This window comes from Sciurus vulgaris (assembly GCF_902686455.1).
Source record: "Sciurus vulgaris genome assembly, chromosome: X".
Taxonomy (NCBI): Eukaryota; Metazoa; Chordata; class Mammalia; order Rodentia; family Sciuridae; genus Sciurus; species Sciurus vulgaris.
This window is the reverse complement of record NC_136471.1, coordinates 117,978,864-118,004,770: the sequence shown is the minus strand read 5'-3', so window position 1 is coordinate 118,004,770 and position 25,907 is coordinate 117,978,864. Positions and strand designations below refer to the sequence as shown.

At 35.5% G+C, this 25,907-nt stretch overlaps 1 protein-coding gene across 1 annotated transcript in view; it reads left to right on the top strand.

Moving 5' to 3' along the window:
* Positions 1-25,907, top strand: part of POLA1 (DNA polymerase alpha 1, catalytic subunit) — a 288,381-nt gene that overhangs the window by 102,686 nt on the left and 159,788 nt on the right. The window contains exons 27-32 of the mRNA XM_079122812.1: positions 10,194-10,226; positions 10,993-11,085; positions 12,008-12,213; positions 13,955-14,087; positions 20,592-20,723; positions 25,603-25,777. Coding sequence (XP_078978938.1) covers positions 10,194-10,226; positions 10,993-11,085; positions 12,008-12,213; positions 13,955-14,087; positions 20,592-20,723; positions 25,603-25,777 — 772 coding nt within the window. The remainder of the gene's footprint in view (positions 1-10,193; positions 10,227-10,992; positions 11,086-12,007; positions 12,214-13,954; positions 14,088-20,591; positions 20,724-25,602; positions 25,778-25,907) is intronic.

Below are 25,907 nucleotides of genomic sequence, written 5' to 3'. Positions count from 1 at the left end.
AGTTTGGCCATGTCTTAATTAGGCCCCCAGATGAGTTTTACCAGGAATCAATCAGGGAGCCAAAACTCTGAGCTTTCTGACATGGATGTGTTTTTCTGTGGGGAAGGGCACTGTAGGGAAAGGCTAAAAATGCCCAGCTCAAAAGCAAGGGGCAGGACCCTTTGGGTGGGGTTGTTTCTAGTTTCATGGAAGTTATGTGAATCCTAAGGTATCTGAAGGCTCTATTCTTGTGACAAAGGACACCTTCAGTGGTACTTACATTCAAATAAGTCAAAACTTCAAATTTGATGAAACATGTGGACCTTCCTTGAAAAATGCATACAAGGCACTCATTCAAAGTTTTGCTCATAGTTTCAAGAGACTTTCAGGTTCCTTTTTCTTTTTTTTTTTTTTTTTTCAGGGGATGGTGATGGTGGTGGAGGCTGAGAATTGAACCTGGGGTATTTTACCACTGAGCCACATCCCCAGCCTATTTTATTTTATTTTATTTTTTTGAGTCAGTCCAAGACTGACTTTGAACTTGGGATCCTCCTGTCTCACCCTCCCTAGTCACTAGGATTACAAACATGTGCTATCATACCCAGCAGATTTTTAGATTTCTTGACTGAATTTAGGTTAATATCTCTTGTTCTAGTTTTAGTCTTAGTGTCTTTGGGCTCTCCCCCACCACCCCCGCCCGCCACTGGGACTTCATATTTTAAGAATGCACAGGCTTGTACTTGAGCTCTCATGTTGGTGAGTAGATTTGATTTGAGTATGGTTTTTTTAGCCTGCTGTATAAACTCTCCAGAGTCCTAAGTCAGGTATAACCCCAAATCTGGCAGTAATGCACATAAGTTCAAGTGAAACATATGGAACATAACCTTCTAAACCAGAAGCTGGGTGGAGGAGGAATGGAGAAAAAGAACGTTGTGAAAGGAAGATTTCTTCAAAGGTGAAAGCAGTTTTTTAAAAAGTCATAATGTGAAGCGAGTTTTAAAAAAATCTACAGGGCAAATAAATATTCACTCTGGAGACAAGAAATTATAAGAAAAGGGAGAAGTTCACTTTAAAATTTCACATGTTCAAAGCTGTAGTTTCTGATATTTTTTTTATCAAAATTAGAGCCCTGTCAAATTGTAAGGCAATAATTGAGAGATACTCATAAATATCATTAAATGTGTCTGTTGGGTAGCAGAAACCTTTCAGAAAGTGTTGTTTATTCAACGTGTTTTGTATTCTTTACACATGAGCTACCAGAAGGTCTAGGTTATAAATTAAAGATTTAAAACAAAATTAGTTTACCTGGAAGCAAGAGTTGTATGGGAGAAGTACACTTTCAGTCAAGTTTATAATTAATGGGCCTTTATCATTGGGGTAGAAATTCATTTCTCTTGAGCAAATTTTTTGTTTATATAACAAGGATTGTGTAAGAAGGTGGTATTAAAAACTGATTCACTCTTCATTTCTTGTACAGAAAGAGCCAGCATTTAAATGTGTACTGTGTGTGGGTTTAATTGCTGCTTTTTGTAACCAACTTTAGGGTCTTGTCGTAGTGATGCATATTTTGATTGGTAATGGCTTTGTTCTTTCAAGCTGGACCACTGAGGGTTTTCCTCCTTTTTCTGCATCCTGAGACATGTATTTATTGAATTACTACTGTGTGCTAGGCATCGTGTTAGGTTTAGATACTACAACATGATCTCTGCCTATAATTTGCTTATAGTCTCTTGATCTTACCTTTTATAGAAGAGTGGTATGTTATGATATACACAGACCACTTTGGTGGGCACTTAAGTTTAGTATACGGTATTTTACTGCATAATTGTTGCTGCTTCATTAACATATATTCACACATATTCCACATATCCTAATGTTGCACCAAAGATGCTTTAGTAATAAATGAATTTTTTATAAATATTTTTTAGTTGTTGATGGGAATTTATTTGTTTATTTATTTTGTGGTGCTGAGAATCAAACCCTAGAGCCTCACATATGCCAGGCAAGTGCTCTACCACTGAGCCACAACCACAGCCCTAAATTAATTTTAAGTAATACTAATAGAAGTTTTTAAAGAGCTTCACATAATGACCATTTTTGCAAAAATAATTTGTCATAATCTGCAATGATTATGTGGTGAAATATGGTACTCAATATCATTGAGTTGGGGAGGCTAGGAGTGGCTTTTCTGACCATGTGAAATTCCTTGTAAAATAAATAGATGTTGGGTGATAACAGTTATTGAGTACTTATGTCCTAACAGTTTTGAGTACTTTTGGAGAGAGTTTGCAAAACAAAGTATACATATTGTTACATTTAATTACAGAAGCTCTGGCATAGGAAGCTTCAGTTACGATCTCCCTTTTATAGTTGAGGAATTAGAGACTTAGAGAGGTTATACTGTTTACCTGAGTTTGCACAGCTTGTAAGAAATGCTGTTAGGCTTTGAACTCAGGTAGCTTATATTAGTATTCTGCAGAGAAACAGAACTAATAGGAGGTGTGCATTTGTATACAGTACACATATATAGAAGAAGTTTTTTTTATGAAATTAGCTCTCATGATTGTGGGGGCTGATAAGTCTACCATCTACTGGCAGCCTGGAGACCCAAGGAAGAGTTGATGTTTCAGCTTAGGTCTGAAGGCAGCCTGTAGCAGGATTCCTTCTTCTTCAGAGGACCTCAGTCTTTTTGTCCTAAAGTTTTCAACAGATTTGATGAGATGGTGATGTGCTTTGTTCAAAATCCTCTTATTTTAATGTTAATCTCATTTAAAAATACTTTTACAGCAACATTTAGACAGGTGTTTGACCAAATATGTGGAGACTGTGCCCTAACCAAGTTGACACAAAATTAACCTTTGTGTAGCTTAATGGTTTTAGCCACTGTAGGGAAATGGCTGTGAAAAGTACAAAAGCAAGAAATGAGCATGTCATGTTTAATGAGCATAAAATATCTGGGGAAGACTGGATTGAAAGCTGTGTGTGGGAAGCATTAGAAGATGAGAAGGGCCTCAACTCGATCATGAGTCTTAGGGTCAAGCTAAGAGTTTGAATTTCGTTTTGAGGCATACCTTTTATGAAGAACAATGACAAAGTGTGAAGAATGGTTTGGAAGGTAATGATGCTGGAGATAAATAGGCTAAGTGAGTGGTGAAGGTCTGAAGAATGACGTGGGAATGCAGAGGAGGTGCCATATTGGAAGGATACAAAATAGTGTAGGGGCTTGTTGGTTCATTGGATTAGAAAGGAATCCAGCCCTTTGTTTGGGTTGAAGGTTCTTGGAGGGACCATTTATCATGTTTGGAGTTGTTTGAGGGTTTGGAAATGAGTAGAGTTTAGAATGAGTACTTATGGGTCAGACAATTGAATATGGGACTGGGGAGAGGGAATGTTGACCCAGTATCACACACAAAAAAAGTGTTAAGTGGTAGAGACAGATAGTAGGGTGCTTATTAAATCCATAGGTCTCATTTCTTGAGCATCATATAGAGAAGACATAAATGTGTTATATAAGAATGCCAGAGAGGGGCTAGGGAGATAGCTTAGTTGGTAAAGTGCTTGCCTTGCAAGCATGAGGTCCTGGGTTCGATCCCCAGCACCACCAAAAAAAAAAAAAAAAAAAAAGAATGCCAGAGAATAAGAAAAATAGGGAAAAGGCAATCTAATATAATGAGGATGAACTAGATACTCATCAAGTAGGAGAAAAAATAGTGAGTCCTACTTGAGAGCTGCTGAAATTTGGAGTAGGGAATGCTTATATAATGGTTGGATTACCAAATATCATAATATTTATATTTCTTACACTTATCTTTCAAAACTGTTCATTTTACTACCCCTATTATGCTAATGCATTTTTTTTATTGTAAACAAATGGGATATATGTTGTTTCTCTGTTTGTACATGGCATAAAGGCATACCATTTGTGTAATCATAAATTTACATAGGGCAATGTTGTTTGATACATTCTGTTTTTTTCCCTTCCCCCCACCCCTCCCACCCCTCTTTTCCCTCTATACAGCCCTTCCTTCCTCCATACTTGCCCTCCTCCTTGCCCTAACTCTAACCCTAACACTAACCCCTCCCTCCCCCCCATTATGTGTCATCATCATCCACTTATTAGTGATATCATGCTAATGCATTTTTAATTTCCAGTTTATTTCTAATTTTATGTCATCAGCAACCAAAGAATCCTAAAGCCATTGACATTTCAGTGGTTATTCTGTTTATGCATTGTTTGTTTAGAATTTGACCTTACCCCACATTCTCTCTCTCTCTCTCTCTCTTTTTTTTTTTGTGCAGTGCTGGGGATTGAACCCAGGGCCTTGTGCTTGCAAGGCAAGCACTCTACCAACTGAGCTATATCCCCAGCCCCTACATTTTCTTAACTTGTAGAACTTTTGTTGTGTTTATTATCTAAATCATACACCATAGTTGGTTTCTGATGAGTAGGTGTTACTATAGTAGATAGATGCTTTTGGAATAGGATCTTGAAACTTTGTTAACTCTGGAAAGCTGTTGTTTTTCTCTCTCCTGTTTAGTATTAATAAATACTGGAGTAGTCTGTAACAGCATCTAAAAACATTTCATAACCTTTGAATACATTGCCAGACAATAGTATTCCATTTTAACAAAACATAAAGACCCAGATGTTATTCTGGACTTGTTAGGAGAACCCAAAAATATACATGTCAGTAGTAGTTGGTCTTAGGTTGCTGTTGCTGTTAACCTTGGCAGAAAAAAAAATGTGCTTTCTGCTTAGTAAACCATATCATGGGTGTGTTCCTGAACAAATTATTTTCTTTAGAAAATGATTTTTCTGATACACATTTTAAATTTCTTTTCTAGTTCCCATCACCCTTTCCCAGCCTTCAGAGGCTCAGATTGGGGTTAAAATACCTTTTCATATTATTTTAATTATTGTTCTCCCCTTTCCTGTTTCCCCCTCCTCTTTTCCCCTAACGGCACTGTTCTGCAAAGCCTGCAATGATTGATATGATGGCAGTGCTGTCATTCTTTTTAACCAAAAAAAAGTCATTTTTGTTCTAGTTATTTTAATAGAGTCCCATTAAAGATGTATTGCTGACTGAAATATCGGCATGAAGGGCTCTCACTGAGCTGAGCCCAGGAATTAAGAAGTCAGGAAATCGGCTGCTGCATTGCAAGAGAGCCTTGTGTGACACCGAATCTCCTGATTGGGGAGATCATTACTGCTATTATGACTCGACTTGCGTAGGAATTTTAAATTCCATCTGAATGTCAGTAATAACCCTCTTAGCAAATTATCCTGAATAAAATCACGAAGGCATTTTATATAATAGGTGTTGAATTACTGGATAGATTTGCTAATTAAATACTCTTTGTTCTGCTGCAGTTGACATTACAGGGTAAGATCTTGAACAATTATTCTCAACAGCTGTACTTTGTTAAGGGAAAAATTAACCACAAAGTTTATTTTTTTACACTTGAAGTTGGCAGATTTTTGAAATGTGCTTGAAAAAATTCCATCATCCAATTGGTAATGAGTAGATAAATATGCAGGTGTTGCTGTGAAATCAGATAACTGCAGACTGCCTTATTAATGAATTTAGCGAGCCTTTATAGCCCTGTTTTCTAGCCCTTGGCACTTATAAAATGATTTTCTGTCAGAATGGGTAGCTTTAATATTAGACATGTCACATTGAGGTGAACTTATGAACCGTCATCTTGTAATCACTCTACATTATGTCCAGTAGACCTTTCTGGGTACCTGTGGCTATTTTAAAAATGCATTTCCTCAATGGGGAAAATATAATGTACAAGTTTTTGATTGTTGACTTCTAGAGCATTCATGTGGGTTGGGTTTCTTAATAAGGCAGTAGGACATTATTAAAAAAAAAAAAGAGAGAGAAAACAATGTCCAGATTTGTGTGGTTTGGAGCAGGAATGTTTCCCAAAGGTTCATGTGTTGAAGACATGGTCCTCAATGCAGCAATGTTCAGAGGTGGGACTTTTGGGAAGTGATTGGATCATGAGAGCTCTGATTTCATAAATGTTTTAATCCACTGATGAATTCATAATTGAATGGACTATTGGGAGGGTTGAAACCATAGGGGATGGGGTCTAGTTGGAGTAAGTAGGTCACTGGTGACATGCCCTTAAAGGGTATATTTTATTCCTGGTCCTCCCCGCCCCTGCACCTGCTTTCTGCCTGCCATAAGGTATACTGCTCTGTTTTGCCTCATGCTCTCCACCCCAGTGTCTTGCTTTACCAGAGGCCCAAAGCAATGGCCCAATTGACCATGCGCTAAAATCATGAGCCAAAACAAATCTTTACTCCTTTAAGTACTTTCTCCTAAGGTATTTTGTCACAGCAACAGAAAGCTGACTAACACAAGCTTCTAGGTCAAGCTCTTGACTAGTTCTGTAACTTTAGGCAAAATTTTAAGTCTTATTTTCCTCATTTGTTAAATGGGGCCTATGACACTGCCTACCTTTTATGATTTTTCATTAGGCATTCTATAAATGTTTATTAATAACTACCTTGTACTGGGTGGGCCCTCTGCTAGATACTAATTATTTGGTAATGTATTGGGTATCCAGTAGCCCAGCCTACTCCAGTGAGCAGGTTGAGTTTAGGGCTGGGCCTGAAGGCAGCTTTGGGGTAATCCTACCATTAGCATGTGGGTAAGCATGGCACTAGAGAGAGCACTGTGGTTCTCAGAACTGCTAAGTGAAGAAGCATGAGAGAATAGGACTAATAATGGTTGTGGGTTTTCATGTTGGCAAACTGGTAAGGACCTTGAGCATTGTTATTAGCTCCTGGTGAAGAACACTAGACAAAATGGTGGTTAAAACGACTCACAGAAATCAATACAACTTCTATGGAGAGCTGTTGAGCTATATTTATAAGAACAATTAAAACAGAACCTTTGACCCAGTGAATTTGCTCATTGGAGTTTTTCTTGTTACTGACAAATTTGTATATTATGTGTGTATAAGTATTATTTGTTGAAGCATGTTTACAATGATAAAGATTAGAAGCAGAGGCTGTGATTGTGGTTCAGTGATGCAGCACTTGGTAACATGCATGAGGCACTGGGTTCAATCCTCAACACTACATAAAAATAAATAAAAGTATTGAGTCTATCTACAACTAAGATATTTTAAAAAATGATTAGCAGCAACCTACATGTCCATTAATAGAGAACTAAGTAAATATCTTTTCATATAATGGAATATTATGTAGTCATTAAAAAAGAATGAAGCTGCTCTTTATGTGTGGGCTTGGAACAGTTCCTAAGATGAAAGTGTTAGTTGAAAAAAAGTATTTGTAGCAGAGTCTGTAGTTTACCATATTTGTTAAAGAATAAATCCACCAGAAGTTTTCTGCCACTAAAGGGAAGTTGTTTTGGTAGCAGCCCTCAGATTGTGAATGGAAGTGGTTGTGAATTGGTGGAGGATGGATAAATGGAGATGGATGATGGATCTAAAAGGTGAAAGTTGCCAGTTCACATAGTGTACACAGGGATGACATTATAGGTTTGGTGCACATTGTGAAAGAAGAGTAGAAAAAAACTGGACACTGAATGTGTGGTGTTTTAGTGAAAGTGTTTCACAAATTGTTCCTGAGATAATTTACTTAGTAGGTAGCAGTTACCTTATGGAATTATCCATTTTGATGAGGAAAGCTAAACCTTGCAAGGTTGAAGGGGGAAAGGGTGGAGAACTCATGATAAATAGTTCTGTCCTCACTATGATTAACTCAACTTGGCATGATCTTGTTATTGCCCTTTTCCCAAAGGAATCATCAGGTATTCTCCCATAATGCATTTCCCTATAATTTAAATGTTAAAGATGAAGTGAAGGAGAGTGATTTTTTTTTAATAAGTTCACTGAATTTTAGTGTCTAGTAAAAAAAGTAATTGGGATTACTATGGGATTTATCAGTTGACTGTTGCAGTTTGTTGAGTACCTGTTACATGTGAAGTCTGTAATTAGGCACAGATGTGCACTCAGACCTCTAGAAGCTTATAGTGTAGTTGGGGAGGGGAATAAGCAGTCAATAAGTAACACAAAACTTCATTTGTTTGCTAAAAGAACAGAGTAGGCATATGTCAGAAAAGAATCATTTTGGGTTGGGCCAGTCAGCTTAGGTTTTATGAAAGAAGGGTTTTTTTTAAAAAAATGTTTTTAGTTGTAGTTGGACACACAATACCTTTGTTTTATTTATTTATTCTTATGTGGTGCTGAGGCTTGAACCCAGTGTCTCACACATGCTAGGGAATCGCTCTACCACTGAGCCACAACCATGACCCCATGAAAGAAGGGTTTTAACTGAGGTTTGTAAAATGGAATCACAGGAAGAGGACTGGGCAAGAAATCTAGGTAGGGATCATGCTTTATGAGCAAAGCCATGAAAAAATGACATTGGTAAGTGTTGGAGGACTAGGGAGTTTGTCCTGCCTGGCAAGAGGTTTCATGTAAGGGAATAATGGGCTGTACAGGTGGATCAGGGATTTGGGTGCCATTGCAGAGCTTGGCTTGATCACATGGGCATTGAAAACATTAAGGAGACTGATAGTGATTCAGGATAAGTCAATGAGATCTAAGGCCAAGTAGAATATTGCTTTAGAAGTGTCAGCAAGTTAACTTTCAGTTATAACAACATGGCCATGGAGTTAGGTGTTTCCACCTTGTGGCCCTCCTTTCTCAGTATGTTAGCTTATACTTTCAAACATGTCCCCTTGTGGTTACAGTGATGGTTTCTACTGCTCCAAGCTACCTTTTCTAAAAGGCAGTTCAGTTTTTCTTCTCACTTCTGGTCAGGAAGTTTCATGAAATATTCCTACAAGAATTTTCCTTACATTTGATAGTTTAGGATTGTGTTGTCACATGCACATGCCTAAACAGATCGTTGTTTCCAGAATTGAATTATCATGTTTATCTTAGGCCAGTAGTCCTTGACTTAGCTTGCAACATAAGAGTCACCTTGGGAGCTTTTCAAAAACTACAGCTGGGCCAGGTATTGTTTTTTTTTTTTTTTTTAAAGATACCCAAGTGATTCTACTGTACAACCAACATTAAAACCACTAGCTTAGCTTAAAAGAAATTCACTACTACCTACCGCTTCCAGGGCAGGGAAGGACTTCCTTCTCTGTGAACTGAAGGAACATTTGAACAAAATTGGGAGATAATAAGAAAGATGAGTGGATAATAAAAGTGGAAAATAGTAGATGGAAAGGATGCTTCAAAGACAAGATTTACGGAGTTTCATAGTATGGAGGACAGGAGAGATGGAAACAGTCCCATGATGTTTGAGCTTAGTTGATGAGGCGGACTATTGTGTTAGGAGAAAGAAGCATAAATCTTTACCTGGCCCACTGGAAAACTGACTTAGGGTTTAGGCAGATATTTTGAAAGATGGGTGGTGATAGGTAGTAGAATGGAGTGATTGAGGCCCCTGCTCTGGAACCAAAGTGCCTCAGTTTGTATCCTTGTTCTGCCATTACTGGGACAAACTAGATACTTTGTTTTTGGTATCCAGCAAATTGGAGTATTAATCAATAGTAGCTACTTCTTGGGGATTTTGGAGAAGGAAATGAGAAAATACACAAGGTGTTCCCAGCACAGTATCTGGCACCTACGTTTGAAAAGCTTGCTGTCTCTCTCCCTCTCTCTCTGAATCCTCACTCTGTGATATGTGTTGCTTCTGATCTGGCCCCACATAATCTAGTTATTATCCATATTTTCGTCTTCATTAATTGACTATTGATCCCTGCCTTTTTACTGGGCACTGTGCTAGTTCCAGGCAATACAGTGGAGATCTATTCTCTGCCTTCAAGGAATTTAGTCTAGAGAAGAATTTTAAATCTAGTGCAGATACACATATACATACTGTGGCTTTTTTGAAACTATGCAGGTCTATTTAAATAACAGTAATGAAAGTTTGTCCTTTTTGCTTTATTATAAAGGAAAATTTTTATTATATGCTTATTAAAGATGTGTAGAGCTATAGAAATATATCTGCTTGTATATATCCGGTTAAGAATCAGCAGAGAGGCAAACATTTTTAATTATGTTGATATTATTGCTTTGAGGGTTGTTGTTAAGAAATCTTCAAGAGCTTTAAAGATACATGGAAATGGCAAATCATGGAGTTTCCTGTCTATTTGTGTTTATATTTAGAGTCTTCGTATTTGTGTAATATATTAATTCTGATTTTTTGTTTCATTTAGATTTTGATGCATACAAAAGAGATGGTACAGAAGGTAATGCTGAGCATTTTCATTATGTAACAACTCTTAAATATCATACCTGGTGACGTTTTTGTATTCGAGGAAAATTGTAACCCAAACATTACTGGAAATTGCTTCTTAGGATGCCTAGTTTACATTTATAATCCCTCCTAATGGATTATAGCTTTTTTCTTGTACCAACACTGATATGATCTAGCCCCTGCTTGAAGCCTATATGTGAGCATTTCAAGCAAATTAGTAACAGTGCTAATTAGAGTTTATTTCCAGGCCTTTATACTGTATGTTCTCCAGTGTTGTTTGTTATGATTGATTTTTTTGGCACTGTTCGTATTCTACTAAATACTGTTTGAAACTGTTAAGAATTTAATATGGATTTGTGCCCCAGAATTTTAAAAATCCATTATGTTTCTGCTCCTTAAATTGCTGTGACCACTAAGCATGTGGTATAGTGGATAAATATAGACCTTGTTTCCTAGCCTCTTGTTCTCCTTCTCATGATTAAATTCCATATTTTGTTTCAATTAAAACTAGACACAGTTCTTTTCCATTCTGTTTTAAGAAAATTTGAGAGGTTTTCTTAATGTTGTAGTGTTCACCTTTCCAGTTTGTAGATATGTAGAGACTTAGTATTCAATCACCTGCCCTGACAATACAGGTAAAAATTATAAACTTTGACAGTGGGACCTGTCATTTCTGTAGTATGGAAAAGTTTTAGTTTCATTGTGTATAATAGTCACTGTTTTTGTTGTTAATTTTTATAATTTTGACTTTTCATTAGATGAATCTTGAAGTTATTTATGGAGATACAGATTCAATTATGATAAACACCAATAGCACCAATCTGGAAGAAGTATTTAAGTTGGGAAACAAGGTGAGTGTTTCTTGAACACTTGCTATGTTAAGTATTGTCCCAATAAGCTAAAAATGAAGATAATAAACTACCAACTTCTGATTTTTCCCTCCTGGAAAGTGTGGAATTTGAATTTTACTCTTCACTTGAGAGCAGGTCTGGCATATTACACTCCTTCCTACTGGGCCTCACAAAGCTTCAGTTTTTCCCTAGGGGTAATGGTCTATGTCTTGAGGGTGTTGGAAGGAGAAGAAACTTCATTTATTTGTTCAGCATGTAGTTATTTGCTTATATTTAAGGAATTAAGGGACATCTTAGGCATTGTTTTAACAAAGTTTTACTATTTATGCCCACATATCTACTTATCGAATTATTTTAGTTGCTTATTAACTGAGTAGTTTGAAGGAAAGTACAAATGTATTAATCTGTTTGATTCACAGAAGACTCATAATTTTCCATAATTTACATATATTTCCTGAGCTCGTCCAGCCAGTACTATCCTTTATTTGAGTAGGATGATACATTATTGTCTTTATTTATTTATTTTGGGTATTGGGGATTGAACTCAGGGGTACTCAATCACTGAGTCACATCCCCAGCCCTATTTTGTATTTTATTTAGAGACAGGGTCTCACTGAGTTGCTTAGTGCCTTGCTGTCTTTGAACTCGTGATGCTCCTGCCTCAGCCTCCCTAGCCACTGGGATTACAGGCATGTGCCACTGCACCTGGCTTGTCTTTATTTTTTTTAAATCAGTTTTTGTCCTTTGTTTTTCAGTACCTTTGCATGTACCCAATATAATACCACACATTTAAGCTGAATAAATGCATTCTCATCTTATATGACTCCAAGTTTTGCTTAGATTAATTCTCGGGAAACTGAAGAATGCTCATCCTATCTCTTGTTAGTTGAAAAGCTAACATTAATGTTTAAAATTTTCACAGGTAAAAAGTGAAGTGAATAAATTGTACAAACTGCTTGAAATAGACATTGATGGTGTTTTCAAGTCTCTGCTACTGCTGAAGAAAAAGAAATATGCCGCTCTGGTTGTTGAACCAACATCAGATGGAAATTATGTTACCAAACAGGAGCTGAAGGGTTTAGATATAGTTAGAAGAGATTGGTGTGATCTTGCTAAAGACACTGGAAAGTGAGTTCAGCTTTCAGTTTTGCTTTTGTTGTTTGTCTTTTAAAAATTCAGATGTTGATCTAGAGAATGCCTAAAAGTCTGCTAAGCATAAGGATATAACTTCATTTGTACTAATATTTCATATTAAAAGTTCATACTTATTTGAAGGAGAATTTTACAATTAGATTGAAAGTTAGAAAAAGCCAAATTTGCTAGGTAAGAAATGCTTGCTGTAAGATGCTGTCTCATGAGTTTTAACTCATGGTTAGGGTAAACTTTCACACTTGGATCCTTACAGAAATGAATTCATAGATGTTGGTTTGTTTTGTTTTAATTTTCCTATTTAGGAATTACTTTGTTTTGTACTCCTGGATCTTCCTGGAGCCTGTTTAGGAACATAATTGCTAAAATTTCCCCAATTTCATGGCTTAAAGTATTCTGGTATTCAAAGTGGGCCACAGTGAGACTTTGTTACTGTCATATCATTTGTGTGTAAAAGAGTTGTTTTAATCTTGGATTATTTTAAGAGATAGTTCTCAAATATTGTGTGTGCCTCAGGAATAATAAATGTCATAACTGACTCATTTGCTTTGCACCCAGGAATGAGGATTGTGATAGTGAGACCTGTGTGTATGATTTTTTTTAGGGTCACATTAATGTATAAAACACCTATTTAAAAAATGAATTTAAGGTACTTTATATACCAACTTTCAGATACTCCTATTTTGTGAATTGGATAATTCTAAAAAGAATTTTTTCTTTAAAGCTAGATTTGAATTTTTGCTAAATACCAGCATTTTTTAAACTTACTTTCCAGTGTTCTCCTGCTTTGAAGTTGGGAGATTGAGCAATTGTTGTTTCTGCAAAACTGCTCTTGATTAGGCAAAGTTGATCATCTGAGTATAGGTCACCGTTAGCTTTTTATGAAATGTAGTTTGAAATGCTTCATTGCCCCCAAATGTACCCGAAGATGAAACTACTTTGTATAGACTGTCGATTAGAGTGTTTTCTTTAGCTTTGTGTTTTCTAAGAAAAGATGCATCATAATAGAAGTAAATTTCTCTGAGTTAGAAATGTATTAGTAATTAAAGCTATACAAATGTTTTTGTCAGGGTGCTTTTTCTGACAAATTATAATGCAGCTGTCAAACTCTCACTCTGCATTTTCTCAGAAATGGGTAAAATATTGGCTGTCTTACTCCTTTTTCTTTTTCCTTTTCCTTTGGATTTGGTAGAATAACATGAAGTTTTTGAGGAATAATGTAAGGTTGGAGAATACTGACCAATTTATAAGGAAGCTGAAGAAAGAGCTTTATATTCCTACTCATCTAGATACTGGTCATCTCAGATGGAGATATCTTGATGATACCAGTGGTAGTATCTTAGTGCTTTATGAGGAAAGTGAAATAATTATCTTCTAAAATTTCAACTTATGGGTAGACTATAACTGCTTATGAATTTTATAATTGCATAAAAATATATGGAACACATATTTTTCTCCATTGTATTTTGTATGAAGCATCAGCTACCACATAAATGAATGTTCTATATGTCAAAAGGCAAACCTGACCTTCCAAGGTTGGTAAATCTTTGGTACAGTTAGTATGAAGAAACAGAGTAACTGCCTTTTGGACATTAACCCTCATATTAGCTGTTAGCGTAGCTCTTATCTACACATTAATCTAATGTCATCTGTCTTCCTTTTCTCTCTTTAAATAATAAAGTATGATATTTAAAAAAATCAATATCTCCTTTTTTTGCAGCTTTGTCATTGGCCAGATTCTTTCTGATCAAAACCGGGACACTATAGTAGAAAATATTCAGAAGAGGTTAATAGAAATTGGAGAAAATGTGCTAAATGGCAGTGTCCCAGTGAGCCAGTTTGAAATTAACAAGGTAAATGTAGCATTTATTGCTGAGCCCAGCTGCTGTCATGTGTTTTTCTCCTCCTTCAGATAGTTGAAGAACCACCTCATCCTTGCAATTTAAATAAATTCTAGCTAGTGGTGCAAGCTGCTTAACAACTATCTTGCAGATTGAGCATTAGCCTACCTCTTCCAGCCACAGATACTGCCTTGTCTTCCACAGAGGCCTTCCAGATTTCTTACTTTAAGTCTTGGACGCCTGGTTTCCATAGATCCTGTGGAGTGATACAGGTTATGTTTCAGGCACTTGCAAACACTTTCTTCTTCATAATCCTTCCAAATAATAGCTGTTTGTGGCATGGGCATGTGAACTTGGTGCTTGCATGCGTACATATACATGTAATTTCACAGGTGGTGATCCCTAGAGGTAGTGTATTCAGAAGAGTTTTGGGGACAGTTATTTAGAATTCAGATGGTGGTAACACTTTCTGTACATTCAAAATATTTGTTTTTTTTTTAAATAAAAAACCTATAAGTTGCACTTTATGGATAGTCTTGTTAAAAATATTTTTCTTACCTAATTTGAAAAACAAAATCTTGATTTCTAAAGTGCTGTGTAATAAGCAATATGTTAGACTAATAGATTTTTTTCCATTTGAAAAGAGTACCTTACATATTCAGAAGCTAATTTGCAAATACCACTTTACCCATTTTGTAATAGATTTCTTTGTCAAAGCTCATACAAAAAAATTTTTAATGAAAAAGAATCTAATGATGACATTAAATGGAATTTTTAGAATGAAAACTCATTCATAATACCCCTATGCTAAAGTAATGCTTGTCATTTTTGCATATTTCCTAACACTTTTACATGGCATCAGTTACAATATATATTGTTTAGAAACCTATTTTTACTTAACAGAAATATTTTTCTACATTTCCATATTACTTTAAAATCATAATCAATATGCTTATTGATCATCTATTTGGCTGATTCATATTTACAATTTTTGTTTGCTGATTATATTTTCTATTGTATATAACTGCTGAATATTTTTGTTGACTTACCCTTTTGCTTTTGGATAAGTTACATTTATATCTTAGGTTCCTTGAAATAAAAATTTTTTGTCCAAAGATATAAATATCTGTATGACTCTTGCAAACTTGCTTTGTGAATATGTAATACCAGTTGATAATAAGATAATGAAAAAATGATAATGAGAAAATTTCACAGTTGGATTTAATTTGTATTTCTTTGACTCTTAGAATGAATATTTTCTGGGTATATACTTAAAATTTGTATTTATTCTTAGGTAAGTTTTTTTGTTTCTCACAACTTGTCTTCGTGTCTTTAATGTCATAGAAGAAGACATTCATGCCCTTCAACATTTGCCTTGACATTAGCTCATTCCCTTAAGTGATGCAGTGTCTATATATTGGCATGGAATCACTTGTGTTATCTAAAAAGTGGTTTTCTTTGAGTTATTGCTTTATTTCTTTCTAAAAAATTTGCATAAGTAAATATAATGACTTTAGTCTTCTTATAGTCAATTCTTAAATCTATTCTGCATATTGTATTCCTGATTCTTTATACCTTCCTATCCCAGGGGATTCCAGGGATGAGTTTAGAAAGTTCAGTACAAGCATGTTATCATCATCATCATCATCATCATCATCATCATCATCATCATCATATATTTTTTGGTACCAGGGATTGAACTCAGGGGCATTCAACCACTGAGCCACATCCCCAGCCCTATTTTGTATTGCATTTAGAGACAGGGTCTTACTGAGTTGCTTAGCGCCTTGCTTTTGCTGAGGCTGGCTTTGAAGCTGCAATCCTCCTGCCTCAGCCTCCTGTGCCACTGGGATTACAGGCCTGTGCTACTGTACCTGGCATGACTGTATTGTTGACAAAATAACCAAGCACACTTCTTCTAGGGTAGTGGGCCCACACTGTCATCTTCTCATTATAGTGCATATCTTCAGGTTCTGATCCATAGTCTATATCATTTTATTATTTTAAGTGTTTATTGTTAAAAGATCCAAACTTACACAAATCGAGAGAAATAGTATGAATCCCCATAAATCTATCACTCAGCTTCAATAATTGTCATCTTACAGTAGCATATTATTATTAATCAGCTAACACTTAGTGCATATGCATTAGGGGATATGCATGCATTTCTCAGTGGCAGAACTGACACTGACTTACTATATTTATAGTCTCCATATTACATAGGATAGTTGCTGGCAAATAATGGTTACTTAGTGAGCTTTGAAAGAAGTCATTTGCTTTTTAAATTATTCAGCAAACAGGGACTACCTCTTACATGTGCAGGGCTAGATTCTGGAATATAAAGTTAAGTAAGGAAAGCACAATCCATGTTTTCAAGATCCTAATGTTCTCTGAAAGGTATTTAAAGAATTTCTGTAGTGTTGATATAAATACAGTAAATCCTTATGAAAGGACTATCTATATCATACTTACGGTTCTGTGTCTATTTACAGTAGGCTATTCATATGTCAAAGGTGATGTGTCCTTCTGATAATCCTTAACATACTTCTGATTGCTTGAATTATTTAAAACTTGTGAGCAATTCAGTTTCTATGTTTTACTGCTTTCCAAAGGAAATAGAATGGAAAAGATTATATGACTGGTTGTAGATGGTATCATGACAAGATGCTTTTATTTTATTATTATTATTGTTGTTTGTTTTTAGATGATGTTAGTAGGACTTGAAAATAGCAGGTGGATGATTAGGGTGGAGGCTTAGGTAAAGAGATTTTAGCTCTTATTGCCAGAAGCTACTGAAAAACAGTATACATGATTTTTCTCAATTATTTCAGTCTTAGCTTAAATATATCTCATAAAGTAACACCAAACACTTCATAGCTGATTTTTATAGCCCTGGCTAACGAGAACCTAAACCACCATGAAACCTTTTTAAAATCAAGTCTTCTAAATGTAGCTTGTAAAATCCTCAAATAGCCTCAGTCTAATAAAATCAGTTGAAAATCTGGATTTCTTATCATTGTACTAAAGAATAGCTCATTAAAGAAGATAATGGCTTTGTTTTTTTTAGTATATTTTTTAGTTGTAGGTGGACACAATACCTTTATTTTGTTTATTTTTATGTGGTGCTGAGGATCAAACCCAATGCCTCACTTGTGCTAGGCAAGCACTCTACCACTGAGCCACAACCCCAGCCCAATAATGGTTCTCTTAAGTAGAGTTATATCAATTTAAAGTTCTCTACAGTATTGACCATCCACATTGGTCAAAAGTTAACATTATTCAAGTTGGAGGAGATTCAGATACTTGGAGAGTTTCCTAGGTACTCTGCTATACTGATGATAGGATTTAGAAAGTGTGTGTAACTTCAGTATGTGTTACCATGTGTGAGGACCAACTTTTTTCTACCACAGTAGTTCTCAAATTTCATGGTCTCAGGACACCTATACACTCTTAATAATTGAAAACTCCAAGAGTTTTTGCTCATGTGGTTTTTGCTTATATTGTGTTACAAATTAAAAAGTATTAATATATTTTAAAATAACATAAATCCATTATGTGATTACAAAATAATATTTTTTCATGAAAAATAACTATATATTCCAAAACAAAGAAAAATAGAGGAGTGCCATCATTTTGTAATTTTGCAAATCTTTAATGTCTCACTTAGTACAAGATGTCTGGATTTTTATACCTGCTTCTAAATCCAGTCTGTTATGATGTGCGGTTTGGGTTGAAGTATAGGAATAAAATTCAGTTTTATATAAATACTTAGAAAAAGGAGTAATGTTTTGGTAAATTTTTTTCTGATAGTTGTATGTTCTTTTTAATCCTACACTAAAACTCTATAGATGGTATTTTCTTAAATGTTATTTGAAAGCACATCCAAGAATGGCTTATACTCTCAATTAAAATCTGGTTTGTGTTGTATTTTGACTATTTTGCCCATGCATGACATTATGGAATGGTCATTTGTTAAATGATGATTCCCTGAATTATGTATGTCTTCCAAAATTGACATATTTTGTTTTACACTATCAAATATCCCATTTTAAGTATTTGTATTTATATCATAAATGTCTTTAAATATTGGGAAGCTGTCAGGTTCACAGAGGTGGAAACAAGTTTTTCAAAATTCTAATTTGCACAGTTTGAATTATATCACTGACAATATTTGCTATGAAATTTTCTTTTCTTGAAGTAGCAGGCTTATTTAGTTCTTATTTGAGAAACTGTTGCTAGATTCCCATGTTAGAATCACATAGTTTGCCATTCTTTCAAGTAAAAATTGTATTCTGTGCAGCTAGTTTAGCTTGCAACTCAAACAATTGCACAAGTGTTTTTCCTGGAGCAACTTTATTTAAATATGCCTTGCGTGTACTTTATATTTTATCACACAAAATAGTAGTCTTGTACTCAAGGGTTAAGAGCTTTTTTTTTTTTAAATTTATTTTTATTGTAAACAAATGGGATACATATTGTTTCTGTTTGTACATGGAGTAACAGCATACCATTTGCATATTCATAAATTTACATAGAGTAATGATATTTGATTCATTCCATTATTTTTTTCCTTCCCCCCACCCCTCCCACCTCTCTTTTCCCTCTATACAGTCCCTCCTTCCTCCATTCTTGTCCCACTCCCACCCCCCATTAAGTGTCATCATCCGCTTATCAGTGAGATCATTCCTCTTTTGGATTTTTGAGATTGGCTTATCTCACTTAGCATGATATTCTCCAATTTCATCCATTTGCCTGCAAATGCCATAATTTTATTATTCTTTATAGCTGAGTAATATTCCATTGTATATATATACCACAGTTTCTTTATCCTTTCATCAATTGCAGGGCATCTAGGTTGGTTCCATAGTCTGGCTATTGTGAATTGAGCCGCTATGAACATTGATGTGGCTGTTATCTCTGTAGTGTTCTGATTTTAAGTCCTTTGGGTATAGGACAAGGAGTGGGATAGCTGGGTCAAATGGTAGGTCCATTCCAAGTTTTCTAAGGAATCTCCACACTGCTTTCCAGAGTGGCTGCACTAATTTGCAGTCCCACCAGCAATGTATGAGTGTACCTCATACATTGAGAGCTTTAAGAATTAATTAATTTTTACTACATTATCAAGGATGTTCATTTTGAAACTGCATAGTGATGAAGAATATAATGACTATTAGTACAGTTTGATAACTGCTGCACTGATTCATGTTTATAAGGCACTAGCAATTGTATTCACCATGGCTTTTGCAATATCAGAACAAATAGTGTTGTCATGAAAATAGTTTTGATCTTGATCTCCTAAAGGGGTGTCAGGAGCCCCAGGGTCCTGTAGACTGCACTTTGAGAACAGGTAAATCCATTAAGCAGGTCATTGTTCCCCCACCTTTCTTCTTGTTTGTTGAAACCTACCCCTTAAAAACGCAGGGTTCCCCTCCTTGCCTTTGTGCACCTTGCGTTCTAGTCCCATAGATTATTTTTCCCCATCCCTTTGATCTGTGCCTGAAATATTCTTGCCTCCTTTACCTTTTGTTAAAATCTTGTTTTTTCTGCAAGTATCAGCGTAAGTTCTTTTTCTTCTGTGATTTCTGCTCTCAGCTGGATGTAATCTTCTCTAAAATCTGTCTATAATACTTTGTTCACATCTTCCTTAAAGCACATGTAGCTTTATTGTATTTTTTGGTGGGGGTGGTTGTTCATTCGAAGGGAAATAAGTTTTCTAATAGGTGATGACTTAATACCAGGGACTACATCTTATTCATCCTGTAGTACTTCATAGTACTTTAATTTAGCAAATTATTTCACAATGGGTAAAATAATTCATCCAGCACGTATTTGACTGCTACTGCACACCATGCCTTTTTCTGAGCATTATGAATACAGCTTTAAGCATGGTTCCTGCTCTCATGGGGCTTGCTTTCTGTTCTGCTTCTGTACAGCTTAAGTTGACATGACAGGGAAATCCAATGACTTCTGGTGCCTTTGGGATTTATTTAGGCCAGAGGAGCCTTTGAAAAACAGATTATTATGTCAGAGTACCTGTTATTCATCAGTCCCAACTAATCAGTTAATTCATTTGAGAGAATTGTGAACATTAGTAGAAACTCTGAGGCTGTATAGAACACTGGATTTAGAGTCTTGATTTTTTATATTCAAATATTATGCAGCACATCACATAAACTTGTAGTTTTTGGTGTTTTTTTTTTTTTTGGTGCTGGGGAGGTTTGAACCCAGTGCCTGGTGTGGTGCCTGGAAGGCAAACACTGCCCCTCAGCTATATCCCTAACCCCTTATTTTTCTCATTTTAAAGTTGCATCTGGTTATGTTAATTAATAAATGAAGGAAAGAGGAGCCTTGAGGACGGATGAACTGTTTAAATATTCTGTGGCTGTGTTCTATACATACTTTCATTTGTATGTTTATGTGGCTAATGTGATTCTAGCAAAGATGTGTTCATTGTATATATGTGTGAGAAGAGTTTTACTTTAAGATTTTGGATTTTTTCCTCTTTTTCTGTTTTAGGCATTGACAAAGGATCCCCAGGATTACCCTGATAAGAAAAGCCTTCCTCATGTACATGTTGCCCTCTGGATTAATTCTCAAGGAGGCAGGAAGGTGAAAGCTGGAGATACTGTGTCATATGTTATCTGTCAGGTAAAACTATCATAATTCATAAGACCCATACCATTTAAGAATCCAGAGTAAAATCCAGGTTGCCATAGTGTCTTATTTAGTAGTCTTCAAAATAGTTGATCCTGTAAGAGATGGCTTAAAAATCTGGCTAGTTTTACAGCATTTAAAAACATTTGTTGGGCTGGGGATATAGCTCAGTTTGTAGAGTGCTTGCCTTGCAAGCACAAGGCCCTGGGTTCAATCCCCAGCACCGCAAAAATAAATAAATAAATAAATAAATAAATAAAAACATTTGTTAGGGATGTGGTATGTTTTATTAGAAGTTTCATGCAATGTTTAAGGCAAAGTGTTTTGGTTCACTGAAACTATTTTGGTGAGACTGAACTACTCTCTCAACCCTAAATTAACTTTAATGAAAATATATCATGGACTGTGGGTGTGGATCAATGGTAGAGCCACCTAGCATGCACAAGGCCCTGGGTTTTATCCCCAGCATCACTCTAAAAAAAGAAAGAAATGCGTATAAATTTGGTCATGTGTCCAGCAGTATTCCTTTATCATTCCTTTTGTAAAATACTTTACATTATGAATATCAGAGGAATAATAAAAGAATAAACATATTATTTTCCTAGCCTATATCAAAATAATTACTTGGAAAAATATGAAATGTGTGATTATATGAATAAAAGTTGAGAGACTCTAAAGACATACCTTATGAAGAAAGCACAAACGATTCAGTCAGTTTCCTTTCTCTTTCTTTCTCCCCTCCCTCTGTTCATGGAGAGGTACTGCCTGTTTGCTTTCCTCCTGTTTTGTGAGACCTCTAATGAACCACTAGGCCTTCTGAAACAGTTTTAAACCACTACCAGTTTCATTTGAGACTAGCATGCTGCTGACAGGGATTGAGAGAGAGATAGGACAGAAGAGCAGTTTTTTGTTTTTTGTTTTTTCTTGAAAGCACTTGGCTCCTATTGGAACAAAGGAGAGCTGTCATCTTTATTTTATGTAAAAAATAAAGTCATAAGTCTCTAACCAAATCTTTTGAAATTATTATGGTTTACTTGTCCCAAGGAATAATTCATCTGAATAAGATTTTTCTTTTAAAGTATTATTAAGAATTTTATCCTGGGGCTGGAGTTGTGGCTCATTGGTGGTACACTTGCCTGGCATGTGTGAGGCCCTGGGTTCCATACTCAGCACCATATATAAATAAATAAAATAAAAAATCCACTGACAACTAAAAAATACTCAAAGAATTTTATCCTCATTTTTTTGCATTGTTATCATATTAAAACATTATATAAAACTTTAAATTCACTATAATATGTTTGATTTTTTGTTAATCAGTGTGTTTTTAAACCGTAGAGCTTTGTAAAAATTTAAAAGTAGTCTGTTAATATCTGCTACATACTGTAGATGATGTACATAACAAATGATATAAGTACATGTACAGGAATCAGCACTTGACTCTGTCTCCCTCCTAGGGTTACCCTTGATTAAGAACTGTTACAGAAAGCAAATTCCTGCAGGAAAATATTTCCATAAATGTCTGACTCGCTCAAACCCTTAATGTGCTTTGCATATTGCCTCTGACAAGTCTAATCTCAAAAAAACAATTTTCATATTATGCAAATAAAGATTTTGGTAAATACGCTAGTTTTTTTTTCCATTTATATCTTTACATACATGGAGAAGCTCTTACATTTTTATTGACAGGACCAGATGATATCATACAACTTTGAAAAAATTATCTAGGTTTGGAAAAATAGCATCCAATGATGAAGTCAAGCCATGGTCATATTTTGGCTAAACCTGGAATGGAGGCGTATGGTAACTTACAAACTAGGATGATCAATGTATTTAAGAGTCAAGCTTATGTTCCTTGCTGTCTAAACATCAGGTCTAGATGATTTCTTTTTCTTGGTCTTATTGCTATATAAAGGCTCAAAATGATAATGCTAGAGTAGTACAATATGCCCAATTGTATGTATTTTTTGCATTTTTCCATACACTGATACTGGGCCTTAACTTGTTTACTTTTTAAAAAGTAGTTCATAATTCTTTTTATTATCTTATTCTCCTTAACATATCCTAAGAAAGGCTAATGAACTTTAATTTGCCTTTGTCCACTATCTGTGGAACATGTCCCCTTTCTTCATGTTTGCTAACTGAAAGTTCCTGTTTTGCTTTTAAGCAGCCAAATTATTCTGTTTCATAACACAACTGTGTTTTTAGAATAAGCTTTGAAAATGTGTGCTAAGAAATTTTAGGAGGAGGACTGTTTACTGCCTTAAGCCAAGGTGTCTTCTAAGGATAGCCTGTGTCCTAAATAGGTTATATTTTATTTAGATTTTACATTTAGAACATAGTACCCTGCTGATAACTTATTTGAACTTTAAATTCAGAGGATAATATTTTGGTATCTAATTTATATTGTAGTTATTCTCTTGTTAAACCTATAGTAATTATTTGCTCAGATCTTAAATTCTATTTGTTCACTAATTTTAAACCTTTTTTCTTTACTTTGGTTATAATTTCCATAAGACATGTCTTTAACATTATTCTCTTAAGGGGTACACTTATCACTCATTTAAAAAGTTTTTTTCTGTTAGTTCCCCACCACCAGCAATGTAGTTTTGGGTTCCTGGTTGTATCTGTGAAGTTCAGAAATTGCTACATGGGCACTTCAAGGAAAACCAGTGTTGCAATCTGTTCTTAAAGGTGTGTGCCATAGGTTTGTGCATATACCATGAAGTCTTACTAAAGTTTGAGAATTAAGTCTTTGTGGGATATAGCTTAACATAACCTAAATGTTTTCCCAGAACAACATAGAAAACCCCATTATCTATCAATTCTGAATTCTTCCATGTTTGAACTAAGATTTTTAACATGTTTTAAGCAATATGTTTGGGTTACTGTTGTTTAAAACTAAGCCTTTGTGCAAATATTTAAAATAAGAAGTATGCTCAGAAATTTTTAATTGCTTTAAAAATGTGCCTTTATATGAGAACTTCTAATGATACATTGGAAAGTAACTCAAGTGCTTTTTTAGCTTCGAGATGCTAGGGGTCAAACTCAGAGCCTAGCAAATGCTAGGCATGTGCTGTACCACTGAGCTATATCCCTAGCTCTCAAATGCCTTTAAAAAATATTTTGCCTGTACATATATGATTTAAACTCACTGGAAGCAGTGGTGCAGGCCTGCAATCCAAGCTACTTGGGCAGCTGAGGCAGGAGGATTACAAGTTCCAGGCCAACCTGGGCCACTTACTGAGACTCTGTCTCAAATTATGAAGGGCTGAGGATTTAGCCCAGGGACAGAACACTCCTGATTTTAATTCCCAGTGCCACAAAAAATTATTAAACTCAACAGAAAGCTATAACTCTATAAATCAATCAGATTTCACATGTTAAAAGGCAGTCTGAACTATGTGGTGCTTGAAAACACTGCTCAAGGGTATTTTCACACTGTTTTTGTCCTTGACTGTTGCCTTATTCTCCTCTAACAAGCTTCTAAATAGGCAACAATTAAACTTGATTAATTCTGCCTATTTCCTTTTACTATGTTGTGAACTCCTGCAAAATAATGAAAAAATAAGCATATTTACTTCCTTTCTAGGTATTTCACTGTATTATAGAAGAGATAGACCCTAGTTGACAAACAGGCCTGTTTGTTTCCATCAGGAGCCTAGCTAGAGAGAGAGGGCCCTTCCTCTGGTCTCTAGTAAAGGCATTGATGTGCAAGGTTGCCTCTGCTTTGGGCTGCATGCTGTGCTTAGAGGGGACTGTTGTAGTAGGAATGTAATAGGATTCACATTATAATCAGTTCTGCAGAGAAGCTGAGCACTGTGAATAGTTGTAATTTACTAGTCAGAATATTAAATTCTGTGGTTTCAGATGAGAGGAAGAGTAGAGTAAGTTGTTGGATGTTGGTCTTGTAGAGTAATGACTTTTTTGATTCACAGGTGATGACAACATCACCACAGAGGTGTATGTGGGCTAATTATATAGAATTTCACAACTTTAATTTTTAGAGTGAAAGAGAAAGCCCTTGAAAAGAGTCTCTGACCACCTTCCTTTCCTTAAGGAGAAACCAGGTAAACAGTGTAAAATAATATGTCGTTCATTCCAGTGGCCAGGTATTTGGTTTTTGAGCACTACTGCTCACCAGCATATTGCATTAATTTTACTTCTATTTCTTATATAAATCTTGCATATAACTTTCTATTCTATGTGTTTTATTCTCCTTTTTCCCTTGCTCATTTGCTTCTCAATGAGAAATAAAACTCTCATAGAATGTATATCATATATTTTCTAGTATACATATATATATACACATATATATGTATATTCTTTTATTGTTATTCCTTTAAAAGCCTTTCTGACTTGACTAAGTGTTACCGTCTTCTCAATGAGTTTTTGTGAAATTATTTATTCTTAGTCTAGCCAGTGCCATCTTGTTGGTTTCATATTTTGACAAACAATAGAACTCACAACACATGCTGAATTTATATTTCATTATATTTATATTCTCTCAGTAGATGAGATTGAGAGGTTTTTGATTTCTCTGTCTCTCTCTGTCTCTCTGTCTCTCTGTCTCTCTCTCTCTCTCTCTCTCTCTCTCTCTCTCTCTCTCTCTCTTTTTGTGGTGCTGGGAATTGAACCTAGGACCTTATGCCCTCTAGGCAAGAATTTTTATCACTGAGCTACATCCACAGCCCCAGTTTTTGATCTTTCTAATGTACTAAAATACAGATGTGAAATGTTCAACATAAGTCAAAAAGACTTCTTGGTGTCTGGAGTTAAATTTTATGAATACATAAAATTTAAACTGTTGTCCCTCTGATCAAGCAAGTGTATGTGATTAAGTTGCTCACAACTTCATCTGTACCTGTTTTAGGATGGGTCAAACCTCACTGCGAGTCAGAGGGCCTATGCACCTGAACAACTGCAGAAACAGGACAGTTTAACCATTGACACCCAGTACTACCTCGCCCAGCAGATCCACCCAGTTGTGTCTCGGATCTGTGAGACAATAGACGGAATTGATGCAGTGCTCATTGCAACATGGTTAGGTAAGTATCCAAGGCTCAGGTAGACTTTCACAGTGTAACAGTGGTACACACAGTCCTCCTCTCACTTTTAGGATGCCTGTTTATGGGTATGGTATTGTCTGATGCTTCTTTGTTTATAGTTAGAAATTTA